Below are 23160 nucleotides of genomic sequence, written 5' to 3' on the forward strand. Positions count from 1 at the left end.
TCTTGAAGCACGTCTTACCTAGAGTAGTCACAGAAAACCTCCAAAGTTTGTGTATCAAGTAAAAGACCGCACCATGGGAACAAGCAGTGAGCTGGTAACTGCTGTACTCTGGAGCACTCTGGAATGTCATCGATCGGAAAATTTACCACTGTCTTATCAGGGCTTATCCAACAGCCATATTCAGGAATTCCTTCTGCCAGAGTTCTTAAAAAAATAAAATTATAATAATTATACGAGGGTGGTTCAATAATATTTTGGTATTTACCAGTAAAGTCCTTTTCTCCGATTCCACAGGGTACACTGGAATCAAGACACTGGGGTATAGATGGGTGGATGAGTGGGGCTGGCACTTTAAATATTTAAGTGCGAGTGACTCCTCCCCCTCTATCTGAGGAGAAGGAGACAAACAACAAGGACGGCAAGGCCGTATAGAACATACATAACAACATAATACATCCAACATATGTGAAAACAAAACACAATGGCAGGCAAAGCAGTGCTGGGAGGGTGTCCAGTGTCCCCTATGGAATTGGAGAAAAAGATTTTACTTGTACTGTAAGTTCCAAAATCCTATTTTCTCCTTCATCCACCAGGGGACACTGGAATCATCCCAAAATTTACCCCCTGGGTGGGAGAGCCCTGAGAAACCTGCAAAACCCTGCGACTGAAACTAGACTCTGAGGCCGCAAAGGTATCAAACCGAAAAAAGCTTGGACCGTGGACCAAGTGGCCGCACGTCACAACTGGGAAACAGAAGCGCCCCGACAAGCAGCCCAAGAGGCCCCTAAGGAGCGAGTGGAATAAGCAGAGATAAGGACCGGAGGATCCATCTGGCCAACGTTTGCTTAGCAGCAGGCCAACCTCGTTTCGAAGCATCATAAAGAAGAAACAAGGCATCCGACTTCCATAAAGCCTCGGTACGGGCCACATAAATCTGGAGAGCCCGTACCATATCCAGGGTGACTGAAGTCTGTGAGGTATCCGACAACACCGGAGCCACAATCGGTTGTGGTGAAAAGCAGACACCACCTTCAGAAAGAAAGATGCCTCAGTACGGAGTTCTGCACAAGCATCATGAAAAATTTGATAAGGTCGACAAGAGAGAGCTCCCAATTCAGAAACCCGCCTTACCGAAGCCAGGGCCAAAAAGGAGTACTGTCTTCCAAGTGAGAAGCTTAAGATCCACATCCTCCAAGGGTTCAAACGTTGAAGACTGTAGAAAAGTCAGAACTAAGTTAAGATCCCATGGAGCTGTAGGCGGGACAAGTGTAGGCTGAATCCGAAGGACCCCCTGTAAAAAGGTCTGAACCTGAGGAAATAAGGCAAGGCGGCGCTGAAAAAAGACCGACAATGCTGAAACCTGAACCTTCAGGGAACCAAGGCGCAAACCCACATCCAGGCGAAGGAAGAGAAGTAGATGGAGGAAGAGAAGGAACAGACTGGAGGAAGAGAAGTAGATGGGGCAAATGGAAAACAATAGTGTGAAACCCCCGGTCCTCACACCAGGCTACATAAGAACGCCAGAAATGGTGATAATGAGCCGATGTGACAGGTTTACGAGCCCAGAGCATGGTAGGATATACCAAGTCTGGAGCGTCGTAAAATAGCGGACTCAACAGCCACGCAGTTAAACACAGCCGAGGTAAGTCTGGGTAAATGCAAGGGCCTTGAAGCAGAAGCTCTGGGCAAAGAGGCAATGGCCAAGGATCCACGGACAAGGAGATGCTGAAGATCCGAGAACCAGGCCCTGCAAGGCCAGAACGGAGCCACCAGGATGACAGTTGTCACTTCTCGCTTGATCCGCTTGAGAACACGTGGAAGTACAGGAAAAGGAGGGAAGAGGTACACAAGGCTGTAACTCCAAGGAACCGTTAGAATGTCTATTGCCTCCGTATTCGGGTCTCGAGCCTGGAACAATACCGGGGCACCTGATGGCATTCCCCATTTCTTTACTAGTTGTCAAAAAATGTCCGGGTGAAGAGCACATTCTCCCGGATGGAGATCCTGACGATTGAGATAGTTGGCCTCCCAATTCTCTACTCCCGGGATGAACACTGCTGATCGCCACAGCGTCTATCTCTGCCCACCGAAGTATGGGATTCACCTTGCGCATGGCCATGCGACTGCTTGTCCCTCCTTGACGATTTATGTATGCGATGGCTGTTGTGTTGTCCGATTGGACTTGAGCTGGCTGACCATCTAGTAGGGAAACAGCCTCCGGAGCAGCGTTGAAAGCTGCCCAGAGTTCCAGCATGTTGATCGGCAATTTTTGACTCTTGGCCTGATAAACGGCCCTGGAAGTGATGGTCCTAAACTACCACTCCTCAACCTCTGAGGTTGGCATCTGTTGTCAGAATGATCCAATCCCAGATGCCGAACCAACGACCTGCTGTGAGGTGCTCTTGCTGAATCCATCGGAGAAGGGATATGCGTGCCTGTGGTGACAGCCAGATAAGGCGGTGCATATGAAGATGTGATCTGCACCACTGGGCCAGAAGATTTAACTGGATGGGATGAAAATGAAATCTGCCAAACTGAAGAGCCTCGAAAGCTGCCACCATCCTCCCTAGAAGATGAATGCATAGGACAAGTTGATGAATTGCATGAGCCTTGCCTACCGGGAGGACGATCTATAGAACAGCTGTATCCAAGATCATTCCCAGGAACTGGATGTGCTGAGATGGAACCAGACTGGACTTCTGAAAATTGACTATCCAGCCATGATGGATGAGGACATGGTGTGTGAGAGCTACATGGTCGTTGAGAATTTGAACAGACTGAACTTTGATGAGGAGGTTGTCCAGATACAAAACAATAGTGACCCCCAACGATCTGAGATGAGCGATCACCACTGACAATACCTTGGTAAAGATCAGAGATGTTGACGATACACAAAACGGCAGAGCCTGAAACTGAAAATGTTCCTCCTTGATTGCAAATCGAAGAGAAGCTTGATGTGGTTCCAAATTGGGACAAGCATCCTTGATATCCAGGGACACCAGGAACTCCCCCTTTTCCAGACTCGCAATCACCGAGTGAAGAGACTCCATCTTGAACTGTTAAAACGTCAGATATTGATTTAACAATTTCAGATTAAAAATAGATGTCACAGAGACGTCTGGTTTTGGGATTACAAAGAGATTGGAGTAGAAACCTTGACAACACTGATGGGCTGGAACAGGTATCAAAACTTCAGAATCCACAAGCTTCTTGGATTGCCTGCAGAAGCACCGTCTACTTCTGTTGGGAGATGCGAAGACCTGTGGTGAAAAAACGATGTGGAGGGGGTTCTGAAAATTCTACTTTGTAGCCCAAACACAAGATTACACATCCAAATTGATGAATTGGGCCGATACCAAACAGCCCTGAACCGCAAAAGGCGAGCCTCCACCCTGGAGTCTCCGAGGTGGGCCTGGAGTTCGTGATGCGGTAGGTTTGGGTTTGGATCCGGACAGCAGGTCGAACCAAGCTGGCGGCCTCTGCCCTTACCTCCATGGGTTGCCGAGGAGACACCGCATGAACGGTCCCGAAAGGAATGAGGGACCCGAAAAAGAGCGAAAAGAAGGACCAGCCCAAGAGCGACGTGTAATGGAAGTAGTGAAGGGCAAAAAGGTAGACTTACCACCTGTATCCTGGGCGATTTATTTGTTCAATTCAGGTCCAAAAAGGATATACCCAGTAAACGGAAGGCCCTCCATGGCCCTTTTGGACCCTGTATCCGCCTGCCAGGACGTTAGCCATAGAGATCTGCGAGCCGCTATTTCGGACACTGAGATCTTAGATCCGACATGACCAATATCCTTGGAAGCCTCTCCTAAGTATACGGAAGACTCACGAATGTGTTCGGCTATTACGATAAGGTTGGATCTAGTCACTCCCGATTCTAGGCCGGTGACCAACTCCTCCGTCCATCTTTCAACAGCTTTGTTGACCCAGGAGCCAACCAAATCCGGTCTGAGCAATACCCCAGCTGCTGAACAGATGGATTTTAAGGAGGTTTCTAACTTACGGCCGGAACTGTCCTTAAGCGCTGTAGCTGCAGGGACAGGCAACGTGGTCTTCTTGGAGAGCCGCAAGACCGACAAATCGACTAGAGGAGGAGCTTCCCATTTTTCAGTGACAGAATTAGGAAAAGGGTTAATGGACAAAAAACACTTGGGCATCTGAAACCTCTTGTCCGGGGATGCTGCCAAGCTGTAGACAATTGTGCATTTAATTGTTAACCTCTGTTTAGTTCCAAATAAGGATGCATCTGGAGATACCATGGCCTCCTCGTCCGGGATCTTCAAAACGTGGCGGACATATAAAATGAAGGCCTCCACACCCTAGACGCCCGAATCAGGGGCCTGTTGGTGGAGGTCGTCAATGTTTGAAAAGGTCTCTAACTTTATATAGAATCAAGATTACTCCATTCTCCAGGAATATGTGCAATCGGGTTCCGGTGGTCACATGACCAATTAAGATGATTAAGGGCATATAAGGGGAAGCCTTGACAGCACTCACATACACCTTGAAAAAGGACAAAATGTGTCTGAAACACGTTGGTGGGCGAGAGTGAAGTCAAGACTTTGTGTATCCAATGAAGGGTGCGTCAGGAGGGAGGTGATTTACCCGAGTATCATCCTCTACTTTTGTATTACATCTGTCATCGTGCTTTTCTGGAAAGGCCACTCTTGGTACAAAGTGAGTTTTTGTTATTATAAGTTTTGTCAATAAATGTGATACTATTAAACACTATGATGAGATTTCCAATTGCATATGGAGAAAAATCACCACGGGAGGCTGAGAGTACTGAATAGAAGGGCTACATGAAGATATGTAAATAAACCTTTATGTGCACGTAAAAGGTGAGAAATTCCAGAGAGTACCGAAAAAGCTTTAATTTTTTTTATGTGGCTAAAACTATGTTATATTTTCTCTTTTTCCCAAAGAGCTTTTAGAGACACATTCCAGCGCCAGTTGGCTATCTCATATTTTATGTTTGATTTCCCTGTCTCTGCATGCAGCAGCTAGTTCTGAGGAGAGATCGGACATAATGCCAGCCAAGGTGGCGTAGGGGCTGAATCTGAAGAGGGTTCCGCCACAACAGGTTAGTCTTAGACACATGAGTCACATATGGCGGCTCCATTATAGTGCGCCTGAGAAAGCTTTTTATTGCATTTAGAACAAGCAAACACCTTTTGGGATGCTTTAGCAGCTGCCTCTTTGCCTGTTTGAAATACATATACACAGACAGTAACAGAAGTATCTCACTCACAGATATGGAGAGAGACTACAGGGTACAGAGGGAGAGGAGTCACTATCTCCCTCCCAATTGCAGATCCCCCTCCCTCAGCAGCCCAGAGAGCTGAATCACCTCTGGAGTTCTGAGAAGGAGATTGGATCCGCGGAGTGCAGCAGTCAGGGTCTCTGCAGAAGCATGCACTGAGCGCCTGTGTAAAGTGGTGCCGATGAGAGGGCTGCCCTGTCTCTCCCTCAAACTGGAGAGAGCCAATAAGAACACTGCCTCTGCGTTTGTAGCACTGCGCTGTAGCTCCGCCCCCTCTTCCCCTCCGGCTGATGCAGGGACCTGTCTAATGTGAACATTCTTTTTTTTCACTGAAACAGCACTGACTACAGCTCTGATCCCCGAAGGCAGACAAGCGCTACTAGCAGCGCTGTTACTGGAGGGCACAGTGGGAGGGTGGCTGCAGGATATCAACTCAGTCCCCTGCTAGTCAGGGGAAGAGGTATACTTACTGCAATTCCTGGCATCAGGTCCTGCGGTGGCTATGGTGACATGGACAAAGCCTCTGTAATAGGCTGTGGCATGTCTCTCCCTGAGATAGTGTCAGGGTTCCTGTGACCTGGACACTCACTCACCCCTGACATAAAAAAAAATATGACATAAAAAAAAAAAAAAATTCACTAAGCGCAAATTCTTTTTAGGATACCGTAGTTATCCTAAGTTTTTCTTGACAAAAAAACTCCTTCATATGATCCTCAAAAGAAGACGGCATTCACCAATAAATAGATGTCAAATGAGTGGAATAATTTATATAATTTTTACTCACATCTAAATTATAGACATCCGTCTCCTCTTTTAACTCTTCTTATATAGGGGATGAGCCTTCTGAATTCTATGCGAATTGATAATCCCTCCAAGAAAACAATCACAAACAGGAATATCCCATAGTGTAATACATAAAAGATTTATTTTACATATAAATACAAACGACAGAATGCCTGTGTACCTTTGAGGGCCTTCAGAGCAAGGCAGGATGAAAAGCACTTATATGGATAATCCCATATTCCGGATTAGGAAAACCCAATGAGCAGTCCTTCCCTGTCTCTGTCCAAATCCCCAATTGTTGTCCAGGACCTCTGCAGTCACACTGACGCGTTTCAGCACTCAGCCTTTTTCACTCACTCACCCCTAATGCCTCCATGTAACAGGCTGACAGATGCAGCTGTCTGTCAGCCTGTCCTCATGTGTGGGAAGCTAAAAAATACATTACTCATGTACACACTAGTTTTCCACATAGTTCCCATACTTGTCTAAGTATTTGTTCCAAAAGATACACCAAGGCGTCTATCCCTGCATAGAAGAAATTAGTGTTAAGCGCCTGAAGCCAGGACAATGACGGCTTGCTGTACGTAAACATCAGTTGCGGATCACCTTCCACCCAAGTGCTTCTTCAGTGGTCCAAAAGATGGAAATTGCCAGGTCAGGACTGTAGGGAGGATATTCCAGTATCTCCCAATGGTAGCGTCATAACAACTCACGTGTGTGGTTGGCTGAGTGTGGCCTGGCATTATCGTGCAGCAATAAGAAGCCTGTTCACAGCAACCCAGGTTGTTTTCGACTAATTGCTGTCCGCAACCGGTTTAATGTGTCACAATAGCAGGCAGCATTCACAGTATCACCCTTGATGAGGAAATTAACAAGAAGCACGCACTTGTGATCCCAAAACACGGTCGACATGACCTTCTATGCTGATGGAGTTGGTTTGAATTTCTTTGAAGGTGGGGATGATGCGTGTTTCCACGCCATAGATGCTTGTTTAGTCTTCGGTGTCATGTGATGCACCTATGTTTCCTTGTCTGTAACAATACGCTGCTGGAACTGCACTCCCTCCTCGTGGTACTGCGTCAAGTACACGAGAGACAATCCCATCCTATTGGTTTTGTGAATTTCTGTGAGTTGCTTTGGTACACAGCGTGAATACTTTTTCCTGTAACCCAGTTGCTCTCGAAAGCGTCTGTCCTGAATCAGACCTTCAATGCAGCACAAATTGTCATCTGTGGTGGACGTGCTTGGCTGGCCAATTCGCTGCTCATCTTGAAAGTCTGTCCTACTGTTATCATATGCAGTGCACCAAACCCAAACTTGTGTTCATGACATCACATTACCACCGTACACTTCGACAACTTGGCTATGAATTTCAGCTGCTGATGTGCCCTGATCACACTACGCTCCTCAATGTATGTCCATATATCCGCCAGCCCCGCCATCTTATAACTGATGTTGGGACAGTATGACTGATATGAGGAATGATCTAATGGCCGTGAGAGGACTTTTTTTTTCATATAAATTCATCTGTGACAACATCCTACTGTACACCCGGTACATAATAGACGATCTGCTCATCATATGACTATGAATTAAGATATAAAGGGCATTTTGATCAAAAGTACAGTGCATGTAAATGAATGTGAAAATATGCTGTGATCTTTATGAGTCTCATTTGAATGAACACTGTAGTCAGCTAATGCTTGCATGCCCCCTCCATCCTCCGTTCTGCCACTCTAACAGTAAGGAGATGGAAGCGCAAAATGCGTCCATAATCTACATATGTGTGTCTGTGCAGTACAACTTGTGCAAAAACAAAAATATAATCTTACGTTACATTCCACATTTTCAGGCTTGGTTTTATAAAGTTTGTGTCATGATTACATACCGCAAACATATTTTTGCTTGTTCTAGGTGAGGCGTAACCAACAAGAAGTCATCGATGAGTCTCATGAAGACTCTAAAACAGACAAAATACTTTATTAAACACAGAAAATCTCCAGGCCTTGGTAATTACAAGTAAGCAGTCATATTTTTATGTTTCCACAGTATGTAAAACCCATTACACAAAATATACCTTGTTTACATGTACAGTAGTGTGGAATACATAAATACTTCTTACCATCAGATTACAAAGACTGAACACATTAAACACACATAAAGATATTCACATTATAGAGGGGTTTCACACACACACACAGATAGGGAAGGCCACACACACAGGTAGGGAAGGCCACACACACAGGTAGGAAGGCCACACACACAGGTAGGAAGGCCACATACAGAGGTAGGGAAGGCCACACACAGAGGTAGGGAAGGCCACACACACAGGTACAGCACAAAGGAGAGTCTCACTTACAGTACGTATCTCTTTGGTCCGTCTGACATAAATCCGGAGACCACTTGCCACATCCAGCGAAGCTTCCGGTGTAGAAGAATCCGTAGGCTGGAATGCCAGAACAACAATCTCCTGATTAATGTGGAAACAAGATACCATTTTAGGTAGGACAGCCCTGTCAGGATGGAAAACCAAACATGGGGAGCAACAAGAAAGAGCGCTCAAATCAGACACCCGTCGGGCAGATGCAATGGCCAGTAGAAAAATAGTCTTCGACGTGAGCCAGCGCAAATCCACCCACTGTAATGGCTCAATGGGAGCCGTCTGCAAAGCTCGGAGAGCCAAAGAAAGGTCCCAAGGAGCCACAAACGGTGGCTGAATGTGGAGAACTCCTTGAAAAAAGATTTGCACTTCCGGCAGCAGAGCAATCTGCCTTTGGAAGAGGACCGACAAAGCAGACACCTGGACCTTCAAGGACGAAAGTCGTAGGCCCAAGTCCAGACCCGTCTGTATAAAAGAAAAGGTCCAGGAAAAACTAAAAGACCTGGGATTAAGATCTCTGGTTGAACACCAGGCAAAGTAGATACGCCAAATTCTGTGATAAACCCGCGCCGAAGAAGGCTTTCTAGCCTGTAGCATGGTCCTAACCACTCTTCTAAAGAATCTCTTTGCTCGTAGGATGGATGTCTCATGAGCCACCCCGTGGGTCTGGCCAGGTACGGATGGAAACATGGACCCTGAGAGAGCAGATCCGGTCGCAGCGAAGCCGTAGAGGGGCATCTACGGCTAGGCCCAGGAGATCTGCGTACCACACGCGTTGAGGTCAATCCGAAGCCACCAGGATCAGAGTGCCTTCTTCCCACTTGAATTTGCGGAAGACCCTAGGAATCATTGATATCGGGGGAAGACAAATGAGGGGGGAAGCGATAGCGCATTCACCAGGAGAGCGTTCGGATCCCTGGTGCGGGAGCAATACCGAAGAAATTGATGGTTATAGCGAGATGCAATCATTTCGATGTCCGGTAGGCTCCAGCAATGGACCAATAGCTGGAAGACATCTGGATGTAGAGCCCACTTGCCTGCATGGATGTCCTGCCGACTTAGAAAATCCGATTCTCAATTTTGAACGCCCGGGACGAATACGGCGGACAGTGCTGTATTCAGTTCCAGAATGTTGATAGACAGCCAACTCTCTTGACACGTCCAACGTCCTTGAAATGTTAGGTGACAAGTGACCGCACCCCACCCTTGAAGACTGGCATCGGTGGTAAAAAGGACCCAGTCCTGGATACAAAATGGAAGTTCTTTGCCAGATGTGAGCGCTGGAGCCACCACAGCAGGGAGAGACATACCTCCTGAGAAAGAAGTAGAGTCTGAGCCTTGAGGTTAGGGCGAGACTTGATCCATCGTTTCAGAATAAGACCCTGGAGAGGCTGAGAGTGTAACTGACCGTACTCCACCATATCGAACGTTGAGACCAATGACCCCAGATCCTGCATGCACGAGTGTATGGACACTCAACGCTGACTGAGAAAATTCCATATTTTGGTCTGTAAAGTCAAAATCTTTTCCGGCAGGAGGAATACTCTGGAATCCAACAGTGCTCCTAGGTAGAGCACCTCCTGGGATGGTGATAGCGTGGACTTCTTCCAATTGATTATCCACACATGAGACTGTAGGAGCTTTACCGTCAGAAGGATGTGTTCTTTCAGAACTGTCGGAAATTGTGCCAGTAGCAGCAAGTTGTCCAGGTATGGTAAAATTCTGAAGCCCCGTCGGCGCAGATGTGCAGCCATCACTGCCATGACCTTTGTGAACACACGAGGGGCTGTGGACAGACCAAAGGGCAATGCTTGAAACTGGTAGTGACTGGTTTGGATAGCAAACCTGAGAAATTGGTGGTAATTGGCTCGTATAGGGATATGCAAATATGCTAGAATGATGGACTGAAAGGACTCCATGTGGAATCTGGGAATCCGAAGAAACTTGTTTAGATGTTTCAAGTTGAGGATGGATCGAAAGGAGCCGTCCGGCTTCTGAACCAGAAATAGATTGGTGTAAAAGCCTACCCCTCTCTGGGATGGGGGAACCGTAATGATGACCCCTGAGGCCAAGAGAGCGAGAACCGACGCCTTGAGAGCTTCTGCTTTTTCTGGCTGTGTAGGCAGGCCAGTGGAAAAGAACCGGGAAGATGGATGCTGACGAAAGGTGAGAGCGTAGCCTTGAGACACAACGCCTCTGAATCCACACCGCTGAAAAACGAAGAAGCCGGCTTCCCACTCCGAGGTCCTCCGGAAGGAGGCCCACCCATCATGCGGAAGGCTTGTCTGCCGGCTTGGTAGCTGGACGTCTAGTGAACCATGGTTGCTTACCTCTGAGCTTGGAGCTTTAGAAGCGGAAACCTGGTTCTGAAAAAAGGCTGACCTCTGGCCTTGCCTTGAGGACGAAAGGGACGAGATGTAGAAGTTCTGGATCTTGGGGTAGTAACCTCTGGCAAGAAAGCTGATCTAGAAGCTTCTAGCGTAGTCACTACCTTGTCCAATTCTGGACCAAACAAAACATCACTAGAATAGGGGAGGGCTTCCAGGGCATTCTTAGATTCTGTGTCCGCCTTCCAGTTGCGCAGTCAGAGTGCTCTTTTTGATGCAACCGCTGAAGCAGAAATTTTAGAAGTTAAAACCCCCAAATCTATGGCTGCTTCAGAGAGATAAGCTGCCTCTCTCACATGTGTAACCATAGAGACTGAGGGGCCTATTCATCATACCTAAAATATCGAGGGAGGTAATTAGGTTTAGAACTCGCATGGAGTTCTACCTAATTATTGCAGGAATTCATCATTCCTCCTCCCTATAACCATCTATTCCGAAAAGCTGTCATTTTTGCGATGACAGCTTTTCGGGAAATAGATAGTTTACCCTGCCTGCTCTAACTTACCGCAGCTGGAAACAGTGCTGCGCATGCGCTGTTACAATCGTAAACCCAGCGCATGCGCAGCACTACTTACAGCTGCGGTAAGTTTGCGTGCGCCCCCCCAACTCCCCCTCCGCTCACCTCCCCCCCTCCCACACTTACCTGCCCGCTGCAGCGCCTCCGGCTCCGTCCTGCTGGTCTGTCATGTGGTCTCCCAGGAGCACATAGTGCAGTTTAGAAAAAATAATAATGGGGGCGTGCCCTGGACTTGGAGCTGAGCAGTCGCATTTCCAGTGAGCTCCTGTTACATCAGCCCTAAAAGCCCTCATTGGAGTTATTATTGGGCTCTCCCTATATCTATGGCGTCTGCTCCTGATCTCAGGACCCTGCTGTGCTGCCCGTGAGGTGGTTTCTGTCCCTGGAGACCGTCTGCTGGCCCCGTTTGAAGCTTGAGGCCTGGTCCGCGCCAAGAAGCTGGGACCTAGAGTTCACGAGCCGCCCGACGGAACCTCCGTTCCACACTTCACAATACAGCCTCCCTCCTGCCTGATAACCCCTGGAAGACCCCAAGTGCCTGCCGATCCACACTACACGCTGGTTGGGGACAGGCGGCGTCCCGACAGCTCCTAATTGCGCACCTGCTGCGGATGCTCCAGACCCTCTGTACCCATATCGCGGGACGCCGCAGGGCCCGGCTGTGATCGAGTGGAGCTTACCTTCCTGCACCCCCGCTACTGATACTCTGGTTACCCTCTTCTCTCTCTCTCTCCCAGCTTATTGCCGGATGGTGAGCCCGCTTCTGCAGGAGGTGCTGCTCTGCCTGTGGTGACCCCGTTCTGCCTTCATATATGAGGAGGCGTTAGGTGACTCTCCCTCCACACGTATACTTCTTTACTCTGCATACTGAGGCCCTTGCAGGAGTTTACTGGCTGACCGCATTTCCACATTGTGAGGAGATACCAGCACCTTTGCTCCTACATTGCAGGTACTGTGATTGACCACCACAAGGGAAGATAGCCAGTGGATGATATCCGAAAACCATTGGGCCAATTTGCCTGATAACAGATATATTCCGCCTGCTGACCAACTCATATGTGTTTTTCTTTTCTTCCAATATGTTTCCCTTCATTCCTATGAGTGTATATTGATATTATAACATATTTGGACTTGGAGCTCCCCCGTGTGGCCACGCTTGTAACTTCACACTTCCCTATTTACAACAGTCATTTTATTTGATCTCACAGCAGGTGTCAATAATATTTTGTATTGCCTAATATTACTATTTTATCTCCTATATATTGCTTTGGAGATAGATGTTGATCTCTATGGGCTGACACGTACGCTGCGCGATGGCCATGACCCCCTGATTCACCCATATACTATGGGGAGAGGTACGTGGTGACCGCATCCCGGGAATGTACCTCCTGAGGCTATACATGTATTAATATTTTCGACCAACATTTCTGCTGTGCTTGCTCTTTTTCCTTTCTCTATGTGTGTGTTTTCTTTTTGTCTCTCCTGTCTCTATCTCCCTGATGGGAAAAACTAAGAAGACGGTGCGGACACCTAGTGGATACATCGTTGCAACCCAATTTGTTCCGCTACCTTACTCCTGACGGTGGTGCTTTTGAAGATAACGCACGCTCTGGTTCTAACCCGTCTACGTCGTCTGATAATACTGGACTTATGGCGTCGCCACTTCATACTGGTTCAGGAGATATGTCAGACACCGCTATGTCTGAGGTCCTAGCGCACTTACGCTCTCTCCCCACAAAACAGGACTTTTTAGATCTTGATAAGAAAATTGGGGCCACAGTCAAGGCGGAAATTGCTACTCTTCAAAAAGATATTTCTCATGTGGCACACCGGGTATCCGACATGGAGACACACATGGAGGAAGTCAGTTCTTTCCAACAAAAAGTTTGGGACATTGTCTCTACGCATGCACAAGAGATGAGACTGATGCAGCGGAGATTAGACGATCTCGATAACAGAGAACGTCGCAACAATTTACGTATCCGGGGAATTCCTGAAGACATCCAAGGTCCTGGTATTATTGATGCACTTACCAAAATGTTCAATGAACTTACTGATGCAGAACCAGACAATGCAATTCTTTTTGATCGTGCTCACCGGGCCCTACGTCCAAAGGGTCTTCACTCTGAGGTTCCCAGAGACATTATTTGTCGGCTCCACTACCATCATCTTAAGGAAGAGATCCTCAGCAAAGCACGCAAATTAGATGGTATTGAATTTAATGGCAATAAAGTTCAAATTTTCCCTGATCTCTCCTGGAATACACTCCATCAAAGGCGTCTTCTTAAACCTCTTACCGACGTTCTTAAACAGAAAGGTGTCCGTTTTCGTTGGGGATTTCCTCTGAGTATCCAAGTCATGCATGATGGTCGCCAACTAGTCTTACAGACACCAGAAGACCTGGATACTTTCTGTGACGCACTTTCTATTTCAATACCTCCTCTCCAAGATTGGCTCCACCTGTTTTCGCGTCTAGATCCACCCGTCTTACCTGTTACAAAAGCTCCTTGGACAGTAGTGAGGGGGCAGAGACATAAATCAGCTTCTCCACGAGTTCAAGGGACAGCCTCTGACACCTGATCACCTGCGATATTTAAATGTGATTCTTTGCTATTTTGTTGAGCTCAGACAGGATACATGTCCGGAATTGTATCCTTTTTGATATTGTTGGGGGTCAGTTTGCTCACTGATCATTTGATGATTATAGATTTTTATAATTGTCTTGGTTCTTACCTAACAGTTTAATGCTTTCTATTTGTCATTTATACGAAAGGAAAGTATTTATTTATGTTTTTCGTTCTCATCACACAGCAGATTTTGTAAGGTTGTATATGTTTAGTAAGTTTCTTTACGAAATTTTTCTGGAATTGTTATATTGATATGCCTCATACATTTATGATACTAATGTAGATGGTACTGTTATTTTTATTGTGTAGATGATTTCTTTTTTTTTTTTTGATATTGCCGTTTACAGGATATATGTTAGCTCTTTATTCCCGGGGGGTGGTTATAGCTGCCTTACCCCAGTTGGGTCGTTCCGCATTTTTGACCTTGGAGCATGGGCCGACTATCGTCTCCTGCCTGCTCCAATAGCGGAAATTTTTCCTCATGGATATATTTCTCTGCTTATTCTAATAAGATTTTTTTGTTGTTGTTTTTCTTATACTATTTTATTTTGTTTTCTTATTATTCTTGTTTTTATTTTAATATTTTTGTTTTTGTTTTTTCTCTTTTTGGTCGCTATATCTCTACTGCCCATGTAAACTCTTATAAGATTCATATAATGCCTCGCTCTCTGTTTATGACTAACCCTTCCCACAGCCGCTGCCATGGCCCCCCTTAACCCAGAAAATATAAAAATATGTTCCTTTAATGTTAAAGGTCTTAATATTCCTGAAAAACGGTCCACTTTACTGCGAGAACTTCACCTAGAGAGAGTAGATGTGGCTTTTGTGCAAGAAACACACTTTAAACAGCTAATTGCGCCTAAGCTTGGGAATTATTATTACCCCCATGTGTTTTGTAGTAATAACTCTCAGAGTAAATCTTTGGGAGTGGCTATACTTGTTTCTCGTAGACTCGCCATTACAGATATATCTCATCATATTCTAGTGGAAGGCAGATGTCAGATATTGAAATGTAAGATATATAATCAAGTATACACTATTGTGAATGTTTATTCTCCTAATCAGAAACAGAGGCAATTTTTTAACAAGGTCTTGAAACTTTTGGAACCATTGAGAGAGGAATGTGTAATTATAGGTGGAGACTTTAATTGGTCCTTAGACCCTGTGTTAGACTGTTCTTCGGGATCGCCCCGAGTCTCCTTGCGGGATCATCGTAGAGTACGTCAACTCTTTTCTGAATACCAATTGATAGATTTATGAAGGACTCAACACCCAACGGTTAGAGATTATACGTTTTACTCTAATCCGCACTCTGTATATTCACGTATTGATTATTTTCTTATAGATCATAGAAACCTTCAATATTTTCCCCATAGTCAAATAGGTCATATCACATGGTCTGACCATGCCCCAATTTTTGCAAATATATGTTTCCCTAACTCGACACCCAGACCGTGGACATGGCGCTTTAATGAGACCTTACTTAGTGACCCCTGTACTAAAAATGATCTTCTAAAAGCCATTACTGAATACATCGATATTAATGACGCTCCAGATGTGTCTAAGATTATGGTGCGGGAGGCACACAAATGTGTGATTAGAGGACATTGTATTTAGCTAGGTTCTAGATTAAAAAGGGAAAGGATGGCTCAACGGCAACAACTTCTAGCCCGTATTAAGTCCCTGGAAACATCCCATAAATCCTCTCTAGATGCAACTACATTGAGAGAACTTACTGAAGCAAGACAGGCTCTTAATAAGCTTCTTCAGGATAAAACTAAATTGGATTTACAGAAATGCAGGCATAAATTTTATCAATGGGGAAACAAGCCTAGCAAAATGCTAGCTAGAGCTCTAAAAACTCAGAGGCTAAAATCTTATGTCTCCAATGTTCGGGATTCAAGGGGGAATGTTGTCCACACTTTTCCTCAGATTGCAGCTGCCTTTCAAAATTATTATTTGAAACTTTATAATTTACGTAAAGAACAAACACCTTCCCATTTATTAACGCATCAGGAAGCGATCAGAAATTACCTCTCTTCGGTTGATTTTCCACAACTCGATGAGAGTGATCTGACTTCTCTCGATCGCCCCTTTACCTACGAGGAACTGGATCTTGCTCTGTCAAATACCCCTCTTGGGAAAAGTCCTGGCCCCGATGCTTTTCCTGTAAGTTACTATAAGATGTTTCGCTCCATGCTTTTGCCCCTTTTTCTGAAAGCCTGTAATGAAGTTTCCGATAGGGTAGGTTTTTCCCCTCAGACATTTGAAGCACATATTTCAATAATCCCTAAAGAGGGGAAGGACCCTGCACAATGCGCTAGCTATAGGCCTATTTCTTTATTAAATAATGATTTAAAATTGTATGCTAAAATGCTGGCAAATAGGCTGAGTTCTCTTCTCCCTGGCTTGATACACGAAGACCAAGTGGGATTTGTTCGAGGTAGGGAGGCTAAGGACAATACCTCTAAGATTATTGATATAATCCATTTTGTTAAAAGTACTGGGTCCCCTGTTATTCTTCTCTCAACAGATGCAGAGAAGGCCTTCGACAGGATTGATTGGCAGTTCATGGAAGGCCTTCTTCGATATATGGGGTTAGGCTCTCACTGTCTTCATCGTATTTTAGCCCTTTATAAATTTCCCACAGCCAGAGTACGTGTCAATGGGGCCCTTTCGGAATCTTTTCCGATCAATAATGGTACACGTCAAGGATGCCCACTGTCTCCTCTTATATTTGTACTTTGCATGGAGGCATTGGCGAGGGCTATCCGACAAGGATGAAAGTCCTGATCGTCCCTAGGTAAGTATTCACTAACCGAATTCTACCCTCTAACCCTCCCTTTGGGGTTCCTAACCCTAACTTTCCCCCCCAGTGCCTAACCCTAATCCCCCCTCTAAGCGCCTAAACCTAACCCCCCCTTCCCCGCCGCCTAAACCTAAGTCCCCCGGGGGGGGGGTGCCTAACGCTAAGTCCCCTCCGGGAGCCCTAAACCTAACCCTCCCCCCGGCAGCTGTCCTAGCTCGGTGACCAGCATCACTTCGATCGAGATGCCGGGCGCCGGTCTCCCGGCGTCGGTAAAATGACAGGCGTCTAGAATTAGACGCCTGTCATTTAACCCTCGCTGAGATTAAGCAGTCGGGAAGCCGGCTGTCGGGATTAGGTCTGCCGGCTTCCCGACTGCATACCATAAAGGGTACACTTACTTACATGTACACAGACCTCTTAATGCAGAATAGTGGGCTAAATAGCTCAACAATCCAGCTAAATAGCAGGAAGGAGCAGAATAAAGCACAGCTGCAGGGAGCAGGCTATAAAAGAGACTGGAGCCCAAACTTCTCACACTAGCGCTGAGGCAGGCATGCAGTAAAATGCCTGCCCAGGGTCTACGAGGGGGAGGAGAGAAGAGAGGAGGCACCTGGAGCCTACTTTCCACAAGGGAAAAGCACGCTACAGGGGTGGGGGAGGGGCAAACAGGGAAGCGCCTGCCTCCCCCTTCTGGCAAAACCCCCCGGGAATATGGCAACCACTGCTTGTATTAAGCAGCCCCAGTACCATGGTATATATACCTGGTGGCCTAGTGGAGAGTGCGGTGAACCAGGGGCCCCAGCACCGCCGGAGGTCTCCTATGTAAAATAAATTAAATAATATAAATCAAATCTTAGGGGACCACCTAAAGTAGCTTCCTCAAACCTGGTGCCCAGCTCCTGCCAAGCACCAAACTTAAAACTGAGGGGCCTCTGCCTGGGGACAAGGTTTAGTGGTGAGGAGCCTGGGCTTTGTGGGTATTTGTATTTAACCGTTTGGTGCCCAGACTCTCCTTTCCAGGCTATACCCAGTGTTGTACCTTGCCCCTAGTGGAAGAAGAAGAAATAATAATAATAATAATAATAATAATAATAATAATAATAATAATGAGTTAATTTCATATGTAACTTTCCGGTAAGCGATTTTGATTATGTTAATGATTAATGTTGCTGAGCTCCAAGATGCAGAAATACGTTCCTATGCGTGGGTAAAAATATCTTTAATCGTCCAGCGACCAAGGTGGTATCTCTAGATAGAAACAAGCAGCGATACTAGAAAAGATTTCTAACTGAAAAGTCAGCAGTACTTGACACATTTCATCAGAAACCAATTACTTTATTACATGTGCTTTAAAGCAATCAGTATACACAATGTCACTTGTCAATGAATAGACTACTCATTAATCATTAGAAGTGACTGTTCGATACACTGCTGAAAAACTATTGGAGCTGAAGAATTTGACACAATTGTTTTTATAATTGCTGATTACACTACTCAACCAGTCAGGAGCCATTAGTTATTTTGGTCAGTATGCCTTTCCCCTTTAGCTTCCCAACAGCTGTCACTTAGTAACTCCTAACACAAGTGACTGTGTAAACACTTGCATTCCACAAACTATAATGCAAATTTATGCTGTAGGTATCACACATTACCTACCCGTCCTTTTGTATTCCATCAAACACTTTATTTTCCAGATCACCATAGCATAAATTGCACAGTAATGATGACAACATGGATCCCTGAGGTATTCCACAACACTGCACAAAATATCTGAATGGAACAGATGAAACAATTAATACATCAAAAATAAAAAACCATCGCAAAAATCGGTAATTCAGCGGAATAAATTCTCCAGATTAAACATATTCATTTGTATTACAATATGAAGCACAATGACCATGCACTCTACTCTATAATCATTAATTACAGACCACACAGACAGACGTGAGCGGAATACTAGTGAGACTCCTGCTACAGCTGTGTCCTCATACACTTATCTTTTTTGCACCATTATGCACAACTTTGACACTCAATTCTGAGACTGTCATACTAAATTTAGCATCTTATTAGCATTGTAGCTGCATCCAAAGTTGCTTATAATTAGATTCTTGGTTATCACCCTTAAATCAGTTTCTCTTAATCTATCTGGGGGACACTGGGTGCCATGGCGTGTAGGGGGCATGTTCAAGGAGCAGACAAAAGTGCAAACTAAAGTCCTCCCCTCTACATCCCACAGTGCAAAACACTTTAGTTTAGACTTTAATAAGCCAACAGGAGATAGAGAACACACAGACCAAGAACAACACAAATAGGTGACAGCAAGGCTTATTCAGAATCAAGGTTGTGTGGTGCTAGTGGAATCAGAAGCCACCCGTGATCATTTCATATGTCTGGTCTTAAATTACTTGATACTGTTCAGATTAATAGGAATAAAAGGGACAAGGTAATAAGTTCAGCCAAAATATAAAGTGGATCATATTGCTATATATTACATCTGTGTTGCATAGATGGCTCTAGAGAAACCTCTAATGTGAGTGTTGCATTAAATAAATATGTGTTTGACATCACTCATCAGCAGCAATAATAGAATACTTGAATCAGTGTATGTAGCATGAAGAAACTGTGGTCTCCAGTTTCTTAAGGAATACTGGTGATGCACACTAACTGAGTGGTAAACTGTAGTAACCTAGGAAATATATTATGTGTGTGATAAACGATTTGTCATGAGCCTTATGCTGGGTACACACTGGCAGATATATTGGGTGCCCGTCCGCCAGTGTGTACCAGCCATATATCTGTGAACGACGCTGTTCACAGACATATTGTGTCGGCTCTGCTGCACAGCCGATGCCCAATATATCTTCAGATATAGCACAGGCTGTCTACCAACCGCCCGTACACTGGGTTCCCGACTATAGTTAGACAATATCTAGATAAACACCAGATGTTAAGACAGTGAATAGTTAAACAGGGACAAAAGGCAGACACACATGTAAAAAATTCGACAGGTATAAAAGGTCAACAGGGTCAAAAGTTCGACATAAAAATGGTCGACACAATTTAATTTTTTTATGGTTAAGCACTTACTGGAGGGCTAGGCACTTACTTCCACGTTTAGGGTGAAGCACCAGAAGGGAGGGTTAGGGTGAAGATTAGAGCTAAAAAAAAAAAATTGTAAAAAATTGTCGACCATTTTTATGTTGAACTTTTGGACCCTGTCAACATTTTGTACCCGTCGACCTTTTTACATGTCAAAATTTAGTATGTCTGACTTTTGTCCCTGTCAAACTTTTGTTCCTGTCTAACTATTCACTGTCTAACATCTGGTGTCTATCTAGACCAGAGGTTCCCAAACGCGGCCCTCAAGACTCCCAAAAAGTAAAAGTTTTAGAAATATCCATGGTTAAGTACAGGTGGTTAAAATCAAATTGACTGAGGTACTATTTAAGTCACCTGTGGTCAACCATGGATATCTCTAATACCTGAACTGTTAGGGAGCCTTGAGGGCCGTGTTTGGGAACCTCCGATCTAGATATTGTCTAACTAATTACTGTCTATCTCTTATACCACACCCCCATACACTTGCTGCAGAGGCCGCGGGGAGCGGTGTGCGACACGTCCCCCAGCCAGATGAAGGTTGTTCAGTGTGTGTAGACGACCATCATCTGCAGATATGTCTGTTAAATGTGTACCCAGCATCAGAGCATTGATCGGTTTTATTCCTTAAATTAATCTCTCAATGGTTGCAGCTACGTGTAATGGGGTCCATACATCAGCAATCACAAAAAAATTATTCACAGATTCTGTTTGTTTCCCTGATTTTACAATTCTCCAATCCACCGATATGCTCCCATACATTACCAATGTTTATCAGTTATTTACAGATCTTTTTCATCCAAAGATCAGATCTGCGAATCATGAAAGTGCCCATTTTACTAGGGATGTGCGCCGGACCATTTTTCGTGGATTTGGCTCTGATTCGTTGTCCGGCTTTGGATTTGCCAAATCTGCCGTGACTGGCTTTGGAGTTGGATTTTTTACAAAAAAAAAGCTAAAATCACATAATATGGGCTTTTTTGTTGTTCCTAGAATATTATTAACCTGAATAACATTAATTTACAGTCATTTACAGTCAATTTAGACCACCTCACAGCTTATAGTATTGTTTTCACCATTATTGGCCAAAGGTTGAAGTGAGCTGACTGGTTACTAAGTGACAGAGCAGCGGCACAGACACCACAGTTTAAAGCACATCTATGAAACATCAGTTGGAAAGAAAGACACAGCATACCACTTAAACCTAGGATCAAGCACGGTTGCTAAAATGTAGTGATCAGATTTCAAGATCATGGCCACCCGTGGATCCTGGTGAAGCGAATAAAGGAATTGATCTACAAGTCCGGCATACTTTGCGGATTCGCTTTGTTTAATCCTCTCCTTCAATTTCTCCAAATGATTTTCCAAAAGACTAATTAGGGGAATCACCTTACTCAAGCTAGCAGTGTCAGCACTCACTTCACATGTGGCTACTTCAAATGGTTTGAGCACCTTGCACAAGACAGAAAGTACTCTCCACTGTGTAGGGCTAAGATACATTCCCCTCTCCTCTCCCAATGTCATGGCTTGTTGTATAGCTATGGATGGCTTTTTGCTGTTCCTCCATCCGCTGAAGCATATAAAGGGTGGTTCCACCTTGCTTCAGTTGATGGCAGGGCAAATTAAACTGTTCTTGCAGGTGCTGCAATCTCCTGCATGCTGTTGCTGAATGCCGAATATGTTCCAAAATTTTTCGGGCAACAGACAGCATCTCCTGCACGCCCCCGTCATTTTAAAAAACAAAAAAACCCTGCACAACCAATCAGCTCCTACCTATCATTTTATAGAATGTACATGCTACCTCAAAGCTGATCATATGCTATGGGCAACTTCTCCACTGGTCCACTTCTTCATTCTTTTCATTGCTTGATACACCATTATGTTGCAGCCTACAATTTTCAAGCTAGCTTCATCTGTTTCAACAAATGTTTACATGAAATACAATTATGATATGTATGCTTACTGGTCCTTTATTCTCAGGATATGGTCACCGACTATTTGATGGAAAAAGTCTAGCAATTTGCTTGAGCTCTCATTCAAAGTTAGGCTCTGAAATATAGAAGTTATCAGTAAATGTAAAGGAATTTGGTGCATAAACCTATGTTATGTATTGTGGGAGATGGGCTCCTGGGGGCTCTTCTAATTGAGCAATTACATTAATTATTATACATTTTAATGGAACAATTACTAAACTGAAATACACATACTTCTCTTATAAACAGAATTGGCAGAATACTTATGTCTTGGGTCATACTAGATGAGCAATAGTATTCACTATCTAACCAAAAGGGTGGCAAGTACTCTGTAAGTGGGGCACTTCTAGTCTATCAAAATAAAATAATTTATTTGAATTACATTAAAAAAAATCTAGTTTACACACAATGACATACACCATAACACACAAAAAATAAGTAAAAACTCAAGCTATAGTACTCCTGAGGTAGTAGTTTTAAGGGTTTGGATACCCTGGGGATAAGGAAGAGAAATTAGAATATTAAGTGATGTGACCCAACCAGACCCTTGCCTGCATAAGGCATGATAAGTGAGCTGATGGGAAGGCAAAATAAAGTGAAGAAGTGCTTAGAAAAGAAAGGACTAAAACACACAGAATAAATTAGGCACCACAGTAATATGAATAAAGATATATATAAATTTATCAAGATCATTTTATCATTCATTTTAATTAGTTATTAGTTAGGAATGGTTAATTAGTAAAATTGTATGTAATACCTGTTCCACAAAGATGGTGTTCTGTATCATGTTGTGATCTTGGTGATGTGTTAAAAATCTTTTCATATTAGGCATCAAATCAACCAAGCTAGAAACCTTAAAAAAATAAAATAAAAACTTATTATATAATAACAAAATAAATAAAGGAAATGCAATATGTTACTATTTGAAGGCTGATTCTGAGTTTGGTACAAAGCAAAAAACAAATGATTTTGGGCCTGATTCAGACCCACTCGCAAGCGGCTTTCCGCTCGCAAGTGGGTCGATGGTGTGCACTGCGCATGCGCATGACGGAGGGAGCTCCGTCGTGCGCATGCGCCAGACGCGACGAGCGAAGGACTTTCCTTCGCTCGTTGTGTCTGATCAAAGGGGGCGTGCTGTCGATGTTGATTGACAGCACACCCCCTTTGGTGGGCGTGCCGGGGGAGTGCCTGCCAGACGGGGGCGTTCCCAAGGGAACGCCTACCGTCAGAAGCCGGCCCACTGACATCACTAGTGATGTCAGTGGGAGTGATTTTGGCTCTGATAGAGCCAAAATCACTCCGGGCCTTGCGGTTGAGAA

The 23160-nt window shown here is 44.7% G+C and overlaps 1 protein-coding gene across 7 annotated transcripts in view; it reads right to left on the reverse strand.

The window, feature by feature from the left end:
• Positions 1-23160, reverse strand: part of TERT (telomerase reverse transcriptase) — an 80505-nt gene that overhangs the window by 30834 nt on the left and 26511 nt on the right. For all 7 annotated transcript variants that reach the window (XM_088445713.1, XM_088445711.1, XM_088445706.1 and 4 more), the window contains 5 exons: positions 22599-22694; positions 21832-21917; positions 18429-18542; positions 7941-8012; positions 19-204 (listed from right to left, as the gene is read on the reverse strand). In XM_088445713.1, coding sequence (XP_088301839.1) covers positions 19-204; positions 7941-8012; positions 18429-18542; positions 21832-21917; positions 22599-22694 — 554 coding nt within the window. The remainder of the gene's footprint in view (positions 1-18; positions 205-7940; positions 8013-18428; positions 18543-21831; positions 21918-22598; positions 22695-23160) is intronic.

The sequence above is a fragment of the Taudactylus pleione genome, unplaced genomic scaffold (genome assembly GCF_031769625.1).
Source record: "Taudactylus pleione unplaced genomic scaffold, aTauple2 ptg000386l, whole genome shotgun sequence".
NCBI classification, from domain to species: Eukaryota; Metazoa; Chordata; class Amphibia; order Anura; family Myobatrachidae; genus Taudactylus; species Taudactylus pleione.